General features: G+C 43.6%; 1 protein-coding gene across 4 annotated transcripts in view; it reads left to right on the top strand.

Annotated features, from left to right (window-relative positions):
• Positions 1-11,968, top strand: part of EIF2A (eukaryotic translation initiation factor 2A) — a 49,006-nt gene extending 37,038 nt beyond the window's left edge. For all 4 annotated transcript variants that reach the window (XM_002716262.5, XM_017346840.3, XM_070072663.1 and 1 more), the window contains 4 exons: positions 1,714-1,827; positions 9,063-9,191; positions 10,984-11,049; positions 11,581-11,968. In XM_002716262.5, coding sequence (XP_002716308.1) covers positions 1,714-1,827; positions 9,063-9,191; positions 10,984-11,049; positions 11,581-11,646 — 375 coding nt within the window. In that variant the 3' untranslated portion in view covers positions 11,647-11,968. The remainder of the gene's footprint in view (positions 1-1,713; positions 1,828-9,062; positions 9,192-10,983; positions 11,050-11,580) is intronic.
• Positions 11,969-13,324: the final 1,356 nt, after the last annotated feature.

Raw genomic sequence — 13,324 nt, 5'->3', positions numbered from 1 at the left:
AGACAGAGAGAAAGGTCTTCCCTCCATTGGTTCATTCCCCTAACGGCTGCTACGGCCGGCGCTGCGCTGATCTGAAGCCAGGAGCCGAGTACTTCCTCCCGGTCTCCCATTAGATGCAGGGACCTAAGCACTTGGGCCATCCTCCGCTGCCCTCCTGGGCCATAGCAGAGAGCTGGACTGGAAGAGGAGCAACCGGGACTAGTACCCGGCATCCCAACCGGCACTAGAACCCAGGAGGTGCGGGTGCCGCAGGTGGAAGATTAGCCAAGTGAGCCACGGCGCCGGCTTTCAGTTTACTTTTTAAAAATTTTTTATCTGAGAGATGTAAGAATTCCATTGTTTAAATGAAACAAAAGTGAATTTCACCAGCTCTTATTAACTTAAAGATACCATATATCAACTAATAAAAAGACTTTTATTAAATCCATTCTGCGGGGCTGGCACTGTGGCATGGCGGGTAAAACCACTGCCAGCAGTGCCGGTGTCCCATATGGGTGCCGGTTCAAGTCTCAGCTGCTCCACTTCTGATCCAGCTCTCTGCTATGGCCTGGGAAAGCAATGGGAGATGGCCCAAGTCCTTGGGCTCCTGCACCCACATGGAAGACTTGAAGGAAGCTCCTGGCTCCTGGCTTCAGATCAGCGCAGCTCCAGCTGTTGCAGCCAATTAGGGAGTGAAAAGTGGATGGAAGACCTCTCCTCTCTCTCTGCCTTTCTTTCTCTCTCTGTGTAACTCTGACTTTCGAATAAATAAATAAATCTTTAAAAAAAATCCGTTTTGCCAATTGGGGTGTGCCACTACTAATAAGAGCTTTGTAATATTTGCCCGTGATTTAAAAATAAATTTAGTAAAGTAGGTTTATTGGGGCAAGCATTTGGCTTAGTGGTGAAGCTGCTGGTCAGGATTTCACAGCCCATGTAAGACTGCTTGGATTTGAGGCTTCACTCTTGGTTCCGGTTTCCTCTTAATATAGACGCTGGGAGGCAGTAGATGATGACGATGGTTCAAGTAGTTGAATCCCTGCCACTCATGTGGGACACGAGGATTGAGCTCCTAGATTCAGGTTTTGGCTTTTGCAAGCACTTGGGGAGTGTACCGGCTTATAGGAACTTACTTTCTCTCTCTCTCTCTTAAAATTTATTTTATTTATTTGAAAGGCACAGTGACATCACAATAGGGAGAAAAATACCTTCCATCTGCTGATTCACTCTCCGAATGGACACAACAGCTAAAGCCAGGAACCTGGAACTCCATTTGGATCTGCCATATGGGTTGCAGGGGCCTAAGTACTTGGACCATCTTCTGCTGCTTTTCCTGGCCCATTAGCAGGACATTGAATCAGGAGAGAAACAGCCAGGGCTCAAACCTCTGTTCAATACAGGATGCCAGTGTTGTAGGCAGTGGATTAATCTGCTGCACCCCAACATGAGCTCCCCTCTCTCTGCTTATGTTTCTTTGTCAAAGTTAAATATTTTTAAAGAAATTTTATTCTATATTGGCAAAAATGTATACTTTGTTATTATGCATGGTTTTTCTCTTTTCCTTCCATTTTGTAGGTTGAAGGTAAATGAATAGAGTTATCCTTCCTATCCGGTCATCTTGCCTAGTACATTTCATCTCATCATTTAATTAATAAGACAGGAGAGCTGCTTGTACATACATTTTAAAAAGATATGGTCTCTATTTCAAAATTATTTATTTTCTATTTTCCATAGCATGAAGAAGAGCCACCTCAGAATATGAAACCACAATCAGGAAGTGATAAACCCTTATCAAAAACAGCCCTGAAAAATCAAAGGAAGCATGAAGCTAAGAAAGCTGCAAAGCAGGTACTTGGGGTACTAATCTCTTCAAAACAAACCAAAAAAATCCAAATTAGCTTTGTCTTAAAGAACTCTGTTCTTAAGACTTGACAGTTATATTATAAAATATATTTGGAGGCTGGCGCCGTGGCTCACTAGGCTAATCCTCTGCCTTGCGGTGCTGGCACACCGGGTTCTAGTCCCGGTCGGGGCGCCGGATTCTGTCCCGGTTGCCCCTCTTCCAGGCCAGCTCTCTGCTGTGGCCAGGGAGTGCAGTGGAGGATGGCCCAAGTGCTTGGGCCCTGCACCCCATGGGAGACCAGGAGAAGCACCTGGCTCCTGCCTTCAGATCAGTGCGATGCACCAGCCGCAGCACCCGGCCACAGCGGCCATTGGAGGGTGAACCAAGGGCAGAAGGAAGACCTTTCTCTCTGTCTCTCTCTCTCACTGTCCACTCTGCCTGTCAAAAATAAAAAAAAAATAAAAATAAATAAATAAAATAAATTTGGAGTTAGACTTCATTAGTCAAAATATCTTTCTTTTGTATTTGCCCATGAATTTTTAAGTAGTCCTGTCTGTATTATAGGTGCTGAAGAAGGCTAGGCTTGACCTTAGAACCTGAGACCCTGTGGGATTGTGTAGTGTTTTGTTTGCTTTAGATCCTTTGTATGAGGACTGTATGAAGTAATGTAGCTTGCTTCCTTTAAGTATGTGTTTATTAAGAGAGGCTGTGTTGTGGTGCAGTGGGTTAAGCCACCTCCTGGCATGCCCACATCCCACATCAGCCTGCCTTGTTAGTCCCAGCTGCTCCGCACTTCCAATCCAGCATCGCTGGTAATGCACCTTCCCACCCACTTGTGAGACCTGAATGGAGTGTTTGGCTCCTGGGTTTGGCTTGGTGCGGGGAGCAACTTGGACTAGACTGTTACTGGAATTAAGACTTATTCTATGCATCTGCTCTCCCACAATATGGCGCTGAGAAGGGAGTAACAACTTCTACGCAGCTGCCTCTGGCCAACTTGAGTGATGACCTGCAGGAGCTGATCCTGCTCCTGATTGGAGGAGAGCAGCGTACTCAGCGTGTGGGTAGCAGAGTTGGGATTGGTGGAAGAGGACTATAAAGGAGGAGAGAGACAACATGCACCAGGAACATCTATCTGAAGGAACACCTGAGCAGCCCCCGAGAGAGCCGGACAGCAGTGTGCCGCTCCCCCGCGGAAGTGGGGAAAGTGGCAGGGGGAACCGCCCTTCCACGGAGGTGGAAGGGTTGGTAGCCAACCCGGGAAGAACCAGCAGCAAACCCGGGGAGGGCCGAGCAGACGAAAGAACAACGCAGGGTCTAGTTTTGCTCCTCCACGAAGAGGGGGAGCGACAGCTTGGCCTAACCTTAGCTGTTGCAAGCATTTGGGGAATGAACCAGTGAATGGAAGATCTTACCCTCTCTCCACCTCCAAGTAAATAATAAATAAATCTTTAAATAATTAAAAAGGAGAGGCTGGAAATTACATGACTATAATAAAACCATTTTGTCAATCAGTATTATATTACTGCATGAAATTATTCAGCTAGGTATCTAAATGTCAGAAGTACCCAAACAATGGATTTATTCTAAAATATTTTTATTTGATTATATAGTTGAAATGCCACACTGCTGTAATAATTGATAAATAAATGGTATTTATTGATAAATAAATGATAGTGTGGTCAGGGAATGTTTGGGTAGTGAAGCCATACTGATTACATTTTTGAGATTCAAAGGAATGAATGTCTTAGTCTGTTTAGATTGCCATAATAAAGTACTGTGTATTGGATAATTTTTAGGATTTATTTTTTATTTATTTGAAAGGTAGAGTTACAGAGAGAGAGAGAGAAAGAGAGAGATCTTGCATCTGCCAGTTCACTCCCAAAATGGCCACAGTGGTACCTGTGCCAGACTGAAGCCAGGAGTTTCTTCCAGGTCTCCCACTTGGGTGCAGCACTTGGGCTACCTTCTGTTTCTTTCCCAGGCACATTAGCAGGGAGCTGGAAGTGGAGCAACCGGGACTCGAACTGGCACCCATATGGGATGCCAGCATCACAGACTGCAGCTTTGCCTACAACGCCACAATGCTGGCTGTGGATAATTTTTAGACACAGAAATCTGTTACTTATAGTTCTGGAGGCTGGGGAATCTGGGAGCCAAGAGGGTCTATTCCTCACAGATGGCATCTTCTTTATGTTCTCACATAGTTGAAGGGGCAAGGGCCTCTTCTAAGAGCACATATCCCAGTCACTCATTGAGGGTAGAGGTCCCACCTCTTTATACTGTCACGTTGGATATTAGGTTCCATCGTAGGATTTTGGGGAGGCACTTAAATCATAGCAGTGGAGGCAGATTTTTAACAGCTGGTTGCTATATTACTAATAGTCTTGCTAGTAATGTTTGGATTTTGACAGGTGTGTGTTGATTATGTGTTTTGGTAGGCAATTACTGTTTTAAGGAGTGCAATTGCATTGTGCAACCATATTCTGCGAAAGTCTGGGCTTAAAAAAAGATCATTGTTCTCTTTTGTAGTTAATTTCATCTCCAAAAATACCTTTCAATAGGACCTGTTTAGGTAATTTCAAATAAAATCATATACTCCATGCACTAGGATGTAAGAAAGCAAGACGTGTCCTTTCACCAGAGGGTAGGGACCTCTGCTGGTCCTAGATATTAACTGCTGGTAGATAAATTTCCTTCTGATTACGATTTGGATCCCTCTGAAACCCACTCAACTATTTTCATAAGTGAGATTTCTTCCTCTTTATAAGATTTTATTTTTTAATTTTTAAAGTTTTTAAATTTTATTTGAAAGAGAGGCAGAAACATAGATAAAGAGAGATCTTCTATCAAATCCTTCAGTCCTCATCTGCCCACAGTAGCTAGGGCTGGGCCAGGCTGTATCTAAGAACCTGGAATCCAGTCTCTGTCTCCCACAGGCTGGCAGGGCCCCAGCTACTTGGGCCGTCATCTGCATCCTCCCATGGTGTGTATCAGCGGGAAGCAGTATCAGAACCAGGCATTCCAATACAAGATGTTGGTTTTTTCTCTTTTCCAAGTGATAACTTAACCACTGTGTCAAATGCCTGCCCCTGGGCAATATTTTTGATATGATCATCGCCAGTACTGAAACTTAGATCTCTTTGTAATAAAATATTAGTTGTTTATTTTGTGTGCTTTTCTGGTATTTGAGCACATATGATTTTTTTGAGATACAGAGTCAGTGTGTCTTACTCAAAAAGTCAATTTTAAAATAATTGACTTTCTTAGGTAGCCCTTTGTGGCTCTTTTAGAAAAAGTAATTAGTGTCATTAGTATAAAACATAATAATTACAAAAGTAACTTCCTCATCCTGTGTAACCTTATAAACTGCCATGGCTGTTGTTTACTAAAGGTGATACTATTAATCCATTATTATTGAATTGCTCTTTAATGTTTTCAAATGATGGCAGATGGTTTTCAACACAAGATAGGCCTTTCAATATGTATTTTTGAGATGAGTGGCTGGGGTTCTGGCTTTTTGATAGAACACAACTAAATAGCTCCATTTTCTATTGCTAATGATCAGTACTGCAGATTAGGTATGTTATAAAGAAAAGAGGTTTACTTGGGCTTACAGATTCTGAAGGTACAAGGTTGAGCGGCTGCATCTAATGATGGTCTTGCCGACAGAGTCCTGAGGGAGTATAAGGCATCCCATGCTCAGAGACAGGGTGTGTGCATGTGAATGTGTGTCTTCTGGTCCTGCCCCCTCTTTTTATGAAGCTTCTGGGATTCAATCATGGAGGCTCCACCTTAATAACCTTAGATATCCTAATCACCTCACCAAGGCCTTACCTATAAATATCAAAGTTAGATTATGTTTCCACCATCTTTGTGCCTCGCAGTGGAGATTAATTTCAACACATGGACCATTGGGGACCACACTCAAATCACATTCAAATCATAGAAAAAGAGGCCTGTGCCATGGTATAGCAGGTACAGCTACCACCTGCAGTGCTGGCATCCCAATATGGGTGCCAGTTCAAGTCCCGGCTGCTCCACTTCCATCCAGCTCTCTGCTATGGCCTGGGAAAACAGTAGAAGATGGCCCAAGTCCTTGGGCCCCTGCATTCACATGGGAGACCCAGAAGGAGCTCCTGGTTCCTGGCTCCTGGCTTTGGATCAGCCCAGCTCTGGCCATTGCAGCAGCCATTTGGGGAGTGAACCAACAGATAGATATCTCTCCTCTCTCTTTTCTGTCTCTCTCTCTCTCCCTCTCCCTCTCTCCCTCTCCTCTGTAACTCTGACTTTCAAATAAATAAATCAATAAATCTTTAAAAAAAAAAAAAAAGAAAAAAGCAATGGCCTGTGATGAGATCTAACATTGATTGGGTTTTCTCAGTCCTGACTCTTAAGTAACCAAAACTAGAGCAGTTGGATGTAAGTCATTTAATTAGTATTTTATGAATGGGTGATAATTTTATAAACTTATCAACTTCACCAAAAAACTTTGAAACTTAAGAAATTAATCTTGCCACATATGCATCCTTTATAGGAAATGACCAGAATTTAAATATAATACTATTATTTTAACACATTCTTGGTTAATTTATGATAGAAAATTTAGTTTCATATTTTATTTATTTTTAATGGTTTTTGACACTTAAAACATTAATCTTCCTTCCTAGGTAAAAAGACATATTCTGAGCTTATTACCAAAAATAAATTTTTTTAGTTGACATCAAAAGTGAGTTTCAATAAGCAAAATATCCTTTTTCTTTTATGCACTCTTCTCCTTTAATTTTTTATTATGAAAATTAGCAAGCAGGCTATATTTTCAGAATTTATAGTTCTTTAAGAATAGAAATGAGGGGCAGGTGTTGGCTAGCAGCTACAGTGTCACTTGGATACTTGGGTACCATATCAGAGTGCCTGGATTTGATTGTAAGCTCTGCTCCCCATTCCAGCTTCCAACTAATTAACACCCTGAGAGGCAGCAGGTGATGACTCAAGTACTCAAATAGTTGGGTCTCTGCCACCCACGTGGAAGACCTGGTTGCATTCCCAGCTACCAATTTCAGCTGTGGTCCAGTCCTAGCAGTTGTGGGCATTTTAGGAGTGAAATAGAAGATAAGATTTCCGCCTCTCTCTCTCTCCCCCCCCCCCTCTCTCTCTCTTCCTCACTCTCAAATAAGTAAATAAAGTTTTTTAAAAATGAAAAGTTACTTCAACTCTGTATTCTATAAACTCCTCTTTTTAAAGATTTATTTATTTGTTTGAAAGGTAGAGTTACAGAGAGGCAGAGGCAGAGAGAAAAGTCTTCCCTCCACTGGTTCACTCCATGAATGGCTACAACAGCCAGAGATGGACCAATCCAAAGCCAGGAGCTAGGAGCTCCTCTTGGGTCTCCCTTGCAGGTGCAGGGGCCCAAAGACTTGGGCCATCTTCAATTACTTTCCCAGGGGCCATAGCAGAGATCTGGATTGGAAGTGGAGCAGCCAGGACTTGAACCAGTACCCCCATATGGGATTCTGGCACTAAAGGTGGTTTCACCCACTACACCACAGCACTGGCCCTTCTATAAACTTTTTTTTTTTTTTAACAGGTAGAATTATAGACAGTGAGAGACAGAGAGAAAGGTCTTCTGTCCGTTGGTTCACTCCCCAAATGGCCACTACGGCCAGCACTGCGCTGATCCAAAGCTAGGAGCCAGGTGCTCTTCCTGGCCTCCCATGTGGGTGCAGGGGCCCAAGCACTTGGGCCATCCTCCACTGCCCTCCCGGGCCACAGCAGAGAGCTGCCCTGGAAGAGGAGCAACCGGGACTAGAACCCAGTGCCCTTATGGGATGCCGGCGCCGCGGGCGGAGGATTAACCAAGTGAGCCACGGTGCTGGCGCCTCTATAAACTCTTAAGCACACTTTTTTAGAGTTCGAAATCCAGAGTAATAATCTGTTCTGTGTTCCCCTGGTGTGTTTTGGGAGTTCAGCGTGTGCCACCCAGACCTCTGAGTGAGAGATTTTAGACTCATAGGGCATTATTTGAGTGTATTGCCCTGTAAACCCTACAAGAAAGCAGTAGAAACCCTACCTTGGGGTGGAAAAAAAAATCCATAGCTTTTTTTCTCCTCTTGTCCAAACTTAACATATCATAATTACACAGACATAGTCATGCTCTTGCCACACACAAGAGAGCCAGTATCATGCTAGGGCTCAAGGCCAATGGGAGATAGTGTGCTGTAGGGTTACTGTAGGGACACATATCAGTGTAGCAGCTGAGATGAACCTCGGGAACTTGCTCTATCTGCCACGCAGTATGAAGAAGATAAACACAAGGGAAGGCTAGTGCTAAGGGTTTATATATGTAAACCATCAAACATTTCTCACAGAACTGAGAAAGCTCTATTTTAGGGCCTGTCTGGAGAGCTGTTTATCTTCACCACACTCCTTAGACTGGTCATGGACAACTCCTGCCCCCTGGCCTTGCATGTGGCCCTGAATCCAGAGCTAGCTTTTCTCCCAACTAATCAACAAAATTCATTGTCTCCTTCATTATCAGTCTTGCTTCCTAGCTCAGACTGGTTTCCCAGGTAGATTAAGAAAATTTTCTGGGGCCAGCACTATGGTATAGTAGATGAAGCTGCTGCCTGCAGCACTGGCATTCCCTTACAGATGCTGGTTCAAGTCCCAGCTGTTCCACCTCTGATCCAGCTCCCTCCTAGTGCATCTGAGAAAGCAGTAGAAGATGGCCCAAGTGGTTGGGCCCCTGCACCCGCATGGGAGACCCGGAAGAAGCTCCTGGCTCCTGGCTTCAGATCAGGGCAGCTCCAGCCATTGGATAGAAGACCTTTCTCTCCATCTCTCCCTCTCACTGTCTGTAACTTTACCTCTCAAATAAGTCAATAAAATCTTTTTTAAAAAAGCCAGGTTTTAAATACCTTAGTTAGGAAAGCCCTCTCATGTTCCCAGACCATCCTGAGAGTGGAGCAGCTCAGAATATCCAAAAGATGGGAATGCGTGTTGGCTGCTAGGGAATCTCTCCTGGTTTGTGCCAGGGACACACCATTTCTATTACAGGAATGTGTAGCATACTTCATTAATTCACGTTCTTTTATCACATAAAATGTAAATAAAGTCACGGTTTTTCATCACATAAAATGTAAATTTAGTTTCTGTGTTATATATACCATGTCTATATTGATTGAGATACTTTAATGTTTTTGTTTTTTCAAAATTGAATTTTAAAAAATATTTCCTGCAGGAAGCAAGAAGTGACAAAAGTCCAGATTTGCCATCTACTCCTGCGCCACAAAGCACACCACGAAACATTACCTCTCAGTCAACTTCTGGAGACCCTGAGGTAGACAAAAAAATCAAGAACCTAAAGAAGGTGAGAGACTTAGAAAGAGCTGTGTATATCTGAAGAAATATTGAGAATTATGTAAGGGAAGTAGAACTTTGTTGCCTGAAGACAGGTATCTCAGAAGTTTGTGGTAGTTCTCATTGTTGCTTTCTCACTATGAAATACTGTAACTAGCAGTGGTACTGATTTTAGCTCTATTCACAAATATCTAATGGTTATTAATACTTATGTTATTGATTTTTGGAGTAATAAGAGATAATGTACATTAGTACAGAAATATGCTGAACATTTCTGCACTCAGTGTTTCATTAGAAACCTGTGAGCTAGGTGGCAACAGATACTTATCCCAGTTTTAAAGATGAAGTTACCTGCGAAATTGCAGAGAGTGTTCGTAGCCCTGGGGATAAAACCTGGTCTCTAGAGCCTGTCCCAGCTGCAGCGTGAGGTTTCTTTTTAAAACAGGTGCAATGGAGTATTGAAATAAGTGGTGAAATTGGTGATATATTTAAACTTACACACATATGCACGTTAGTTAAGAGCTTAGTGCAGGTATTTAGTACAGTGGTTATAAACTTGGAACATCCACATCTCCTATCAGAATGCCTGGGTTCAAGTCCTATCTCTTCTCCCAGTTCTGACTCTCAGTTCTGCTGATGTGCGGCTGTTGGGAGGTAGCAGATGATGGCTTCAAGTAACTGGGTCCCTGCCACCCATGTGGGGTACCCAGATTGAGTTCCTGGCTCCTGGCTTTGGCTTGGCTTAGCCCAGGCTTTTATAAGCATTTGAGGAGTGAACTAGCAGATGGGAGATTCCTCTGTCTCTCTCTCTCTCTGACTTTCAAATACATACTTTTTTTTAAAAAAAGCGTGGGAAAAATATTTTAGCACTTGCATGTTTTTAACATATACAGTTTTACTTTAAGTACAATTTTACATATACTTCTTTTTTGGGGGGGGGGGGGACAGGCAGAGTAGACAGTGAGAGAGAGAGAGACAGAGAGAAAGGTCTTCCTTTTTCCGTTGGTTCACCCCTCAATGGCTCTGGCAGCGTGCTGCAGCCGACGCATCGCGCTGATCCGAAGCCAGGAGCCAGGTGCTTCTCCTGGTCTCCCATGCGGGTGCAGGACCCAAGCACTTGGGCCATCCTCCACTGCCTTTCTGGGGCACAGCAGAGAGCTGGACTGGAAGAAGGGCAACCTGGACAGAATCCGGTGCCCCGACCAGGACTAGAACCTGAGGTGCCAGCACTGCAGGCAGAGGATTAGCCTAGTGAGCCGCGGTGCCAGCCACATATACTTTTCTAACTTTAAAATAGTTTACCTTGGGGCTGGCATTGTGGCATAGCAAGTAAAGCTGCTGCTTGTGATGCCGACATCCCATATGGACATCAGTTCACGTCCTGGCTTCTCCACTTCCTAACCAGCTCCCTGCTAATGGCCTGGGAAAAGCAACAGGAGATAGCCCCAAGTGTTTGGGTCCTTGCCATCCACGTGGGAGACCCAGATGAAGCTCCTGGCTTTGGCCTGGCACAGTGCTGGCCATTATGGCCATCTGGGAGAGTGAACCAGCTGATGGAAGAGTTCTCTCTCTCCCTCTCCCTCTCTCTCTCTCCCTCTCTGGAACTCTGTCATTGAAAATAAATCTTTTTTAAAAAATGGTTTACCCTAGCGTTTTAACAGACTATTCTTGATAGAAATGTACCATAATTGATTCTGCTGATTCAAATTCCACATTCATCTGATGCAATTGTCAGTAAGAAAGCTTAACACTTGAAAATGACATTTTCTTCCTTCTTCTTGATTCGTATTTGATGTTTATAGAAACTGAAAGCAATTGAACAACTGAAAGAACAAGCAGCAAGTGGAAAACAGCTAGAAAAAAATCAGGTATTTTCTACATTTCGCATTTGAGTATAGTTACAATCACCTTCCCCCTTTTATTATAAGCAATGATTTAATCTATAAAACAACACATTGATTTTGCAAACTTGCCATATTCTTTTTAACATTTATGTTCTTGGACAGTTTTAAATAGAAGAGACAGTGTAGATCATGGGAGCATCACTAGTCCTAGGGGGCAGACGAGCAATACCGTTGCTGAAAGTAGAGGTGGTTTCTTACATTAGACAAATAGAAGATTCTCCTTCTTCTGCGTCTCAGGTTGCATTCCCCTGTTTCGCCTTTTTCCTCCTCCTTTCCTCAGCACGTTCTAAGCCCTAATGTAGAATGGAAAATCTTCTGCACCCAAAGGATTCATGAAGACAGCTTTTGTCCTTTGCCCCCTGGATAAATACCAGACAACAAGTTAGAATTTGTTTCTAAGTTGTTTTTTAATGTGTGTTTACCAGTGGATCTGAAAGCAAAACCAATAATTACTCACTTCCTGTTTAATAACTTCATTGTTTTGAACTTTTTTAGTTGGAGAAAATTCAAAAAGAGACAGCCCTTCTTCAGGAACTGGAAGATTTGGAATTGGGTATTTAAGGAGTCACCGAAAACACTCTGCTTACCAGAAGTCAGTGCGAACACCTCTTGCATTAAACCCAGTGGTGTACATGGAGCACCTGTGTGCCCATATTTAATGTGGCTCTACAGTGTTAAGCATTTATCCAAGATTCTGCATACGTGTGAAATTATTTAATAATGTCTGTTAAACTGACTTACATTCTGCATCCTCTATCATGTCAATATTCAATGCAGAAAGATACAAGAATTTTTCAGCTAAGCTTGACAGATTGAAAGAGAAATTTTTTTTTAGTAGGGGACAGCATTTACCATATAAATAAATAAAGACCTTTTAAATTTACGCATTTGTCATCATTTTAGGTTCCTCTGTTAAGTTCTTTCTTAATTTAAAAGGCATTTATTCAATTATTTAAGGGGTAGATATTATTGTAATCTGTCTTATATATTGAAATCTATATACTTGTTAAAGGTTTAGTTTATTTGAAAGGCAGAGTTACAGAGAGAGAAAAGAGAGACAGAGAGATCTTCCACGTGCTGGTCTACTCCCCCAAGTGTGTTTGTCTATCCAGGTCTTCCATGTGGGTGGCAGGGACCCAAACACCTGAACCGTCATCTGCTGCCTTCCAGGCTGCAGTAGCAGGAAGCTTGATCAGAAGTGGAGCAGCTGGGACTCAAACCAGCACTACTGATATGGGATTTGTGTATCCCAAGTGGCAGCCCAGCTGGCAGCGCCATAAGGCCTGCCCAAAGAATTTTTATTCAAGAAGTTTCATAGCAGTTCTTGGATTCACCCGCCTTTGTAAATGCATCAACATCCAAAACAGGGCAAACTAGCAAGAGTTTATAAGTTGTAAGATGGTAGGAATGACCGGGACAGCCTGGCTGTGTTCCTATCTTACCAAATTGTATTTTGTTTTTTTGTTTTTTGACAGGCAGAGTTAGACAGTGAGAGAAAGACAGAGAGAAAGGTCTTCCTTCCGTTGGTTCACCCCACAAATGGCCGCTATGGCCAGCACTGCGCCGATCTGAAGCCAGGAGCCAGGTGCTTCCTCCTGGCCTCCCATGCGGGTGCAGGGCCCAAGCACTTGGGCCATCCTCCACTGCCTTCCCGGGCCACAGCAGAGAGCTGGACGGGAAGAGGAGCAACCGGGACAGAACCGGTGCCCCAACCAAGACTAGAACCCAGAGTGCAGGAGCAGCAGGTGGAGGATTAGCTTAGTGAGCCACAGTGCTGGCCACCAAATTGTTTTGCTCCTGGAAGGAGGAGGAGTGGTATAAGCTCATAGCAGGTTCCTGCTTCTCAAGGTCATACTCAGCTATCAAGACCGTAAAGTCAAATCAGATTTAGCAATAACTACACTTTTTTTTTAAGTTAAAGTGTTTACTGGGTACATTGCGAATTACAAAGTGGGGCCGGCGCTGTAGCATAGCGGGTAGAGCCACTGCCTGCAGTGCTGACATCCCATATGGGCGCCGGTTCAAGTCCAGGCTGCTCCACTTCTGATCCAGCTCTCTGCTGTGGCCTGGGAAAGCAGTGGAAGATGGCTCAAGTCCTTGGGCCCCTGCACCCACGTGGGAGACCCAGAAGAAGCTCCTGGCTCCTGGCTTCAGATCAGCGCAACTCAGCCGTTGTGGCCAAATGGGGAGTGAACCAGCGGATGGAAGACCTCTCTCTCTCTGCCTCTCTTTCTCTTTA

This window comes from Oryctolagus cuniculus, chromosome 4 (genome assembly GCF_964237555.1).
Source record: "Oryctolagus cuniculus chromosome 4, mOryCun1.1, whole genome shotgun sequence".
In the NCBI taxonomy this organism is placed as follows: Eukaryota; Metazoa; Chordata; class Mammalia; order Lagomorpha; family Leporidae; genus Oryctolagus; species Oryctolagus cuniculus.
This window is presented reverse-complemented; position numbering and strand designations above follow the sequence as displayed.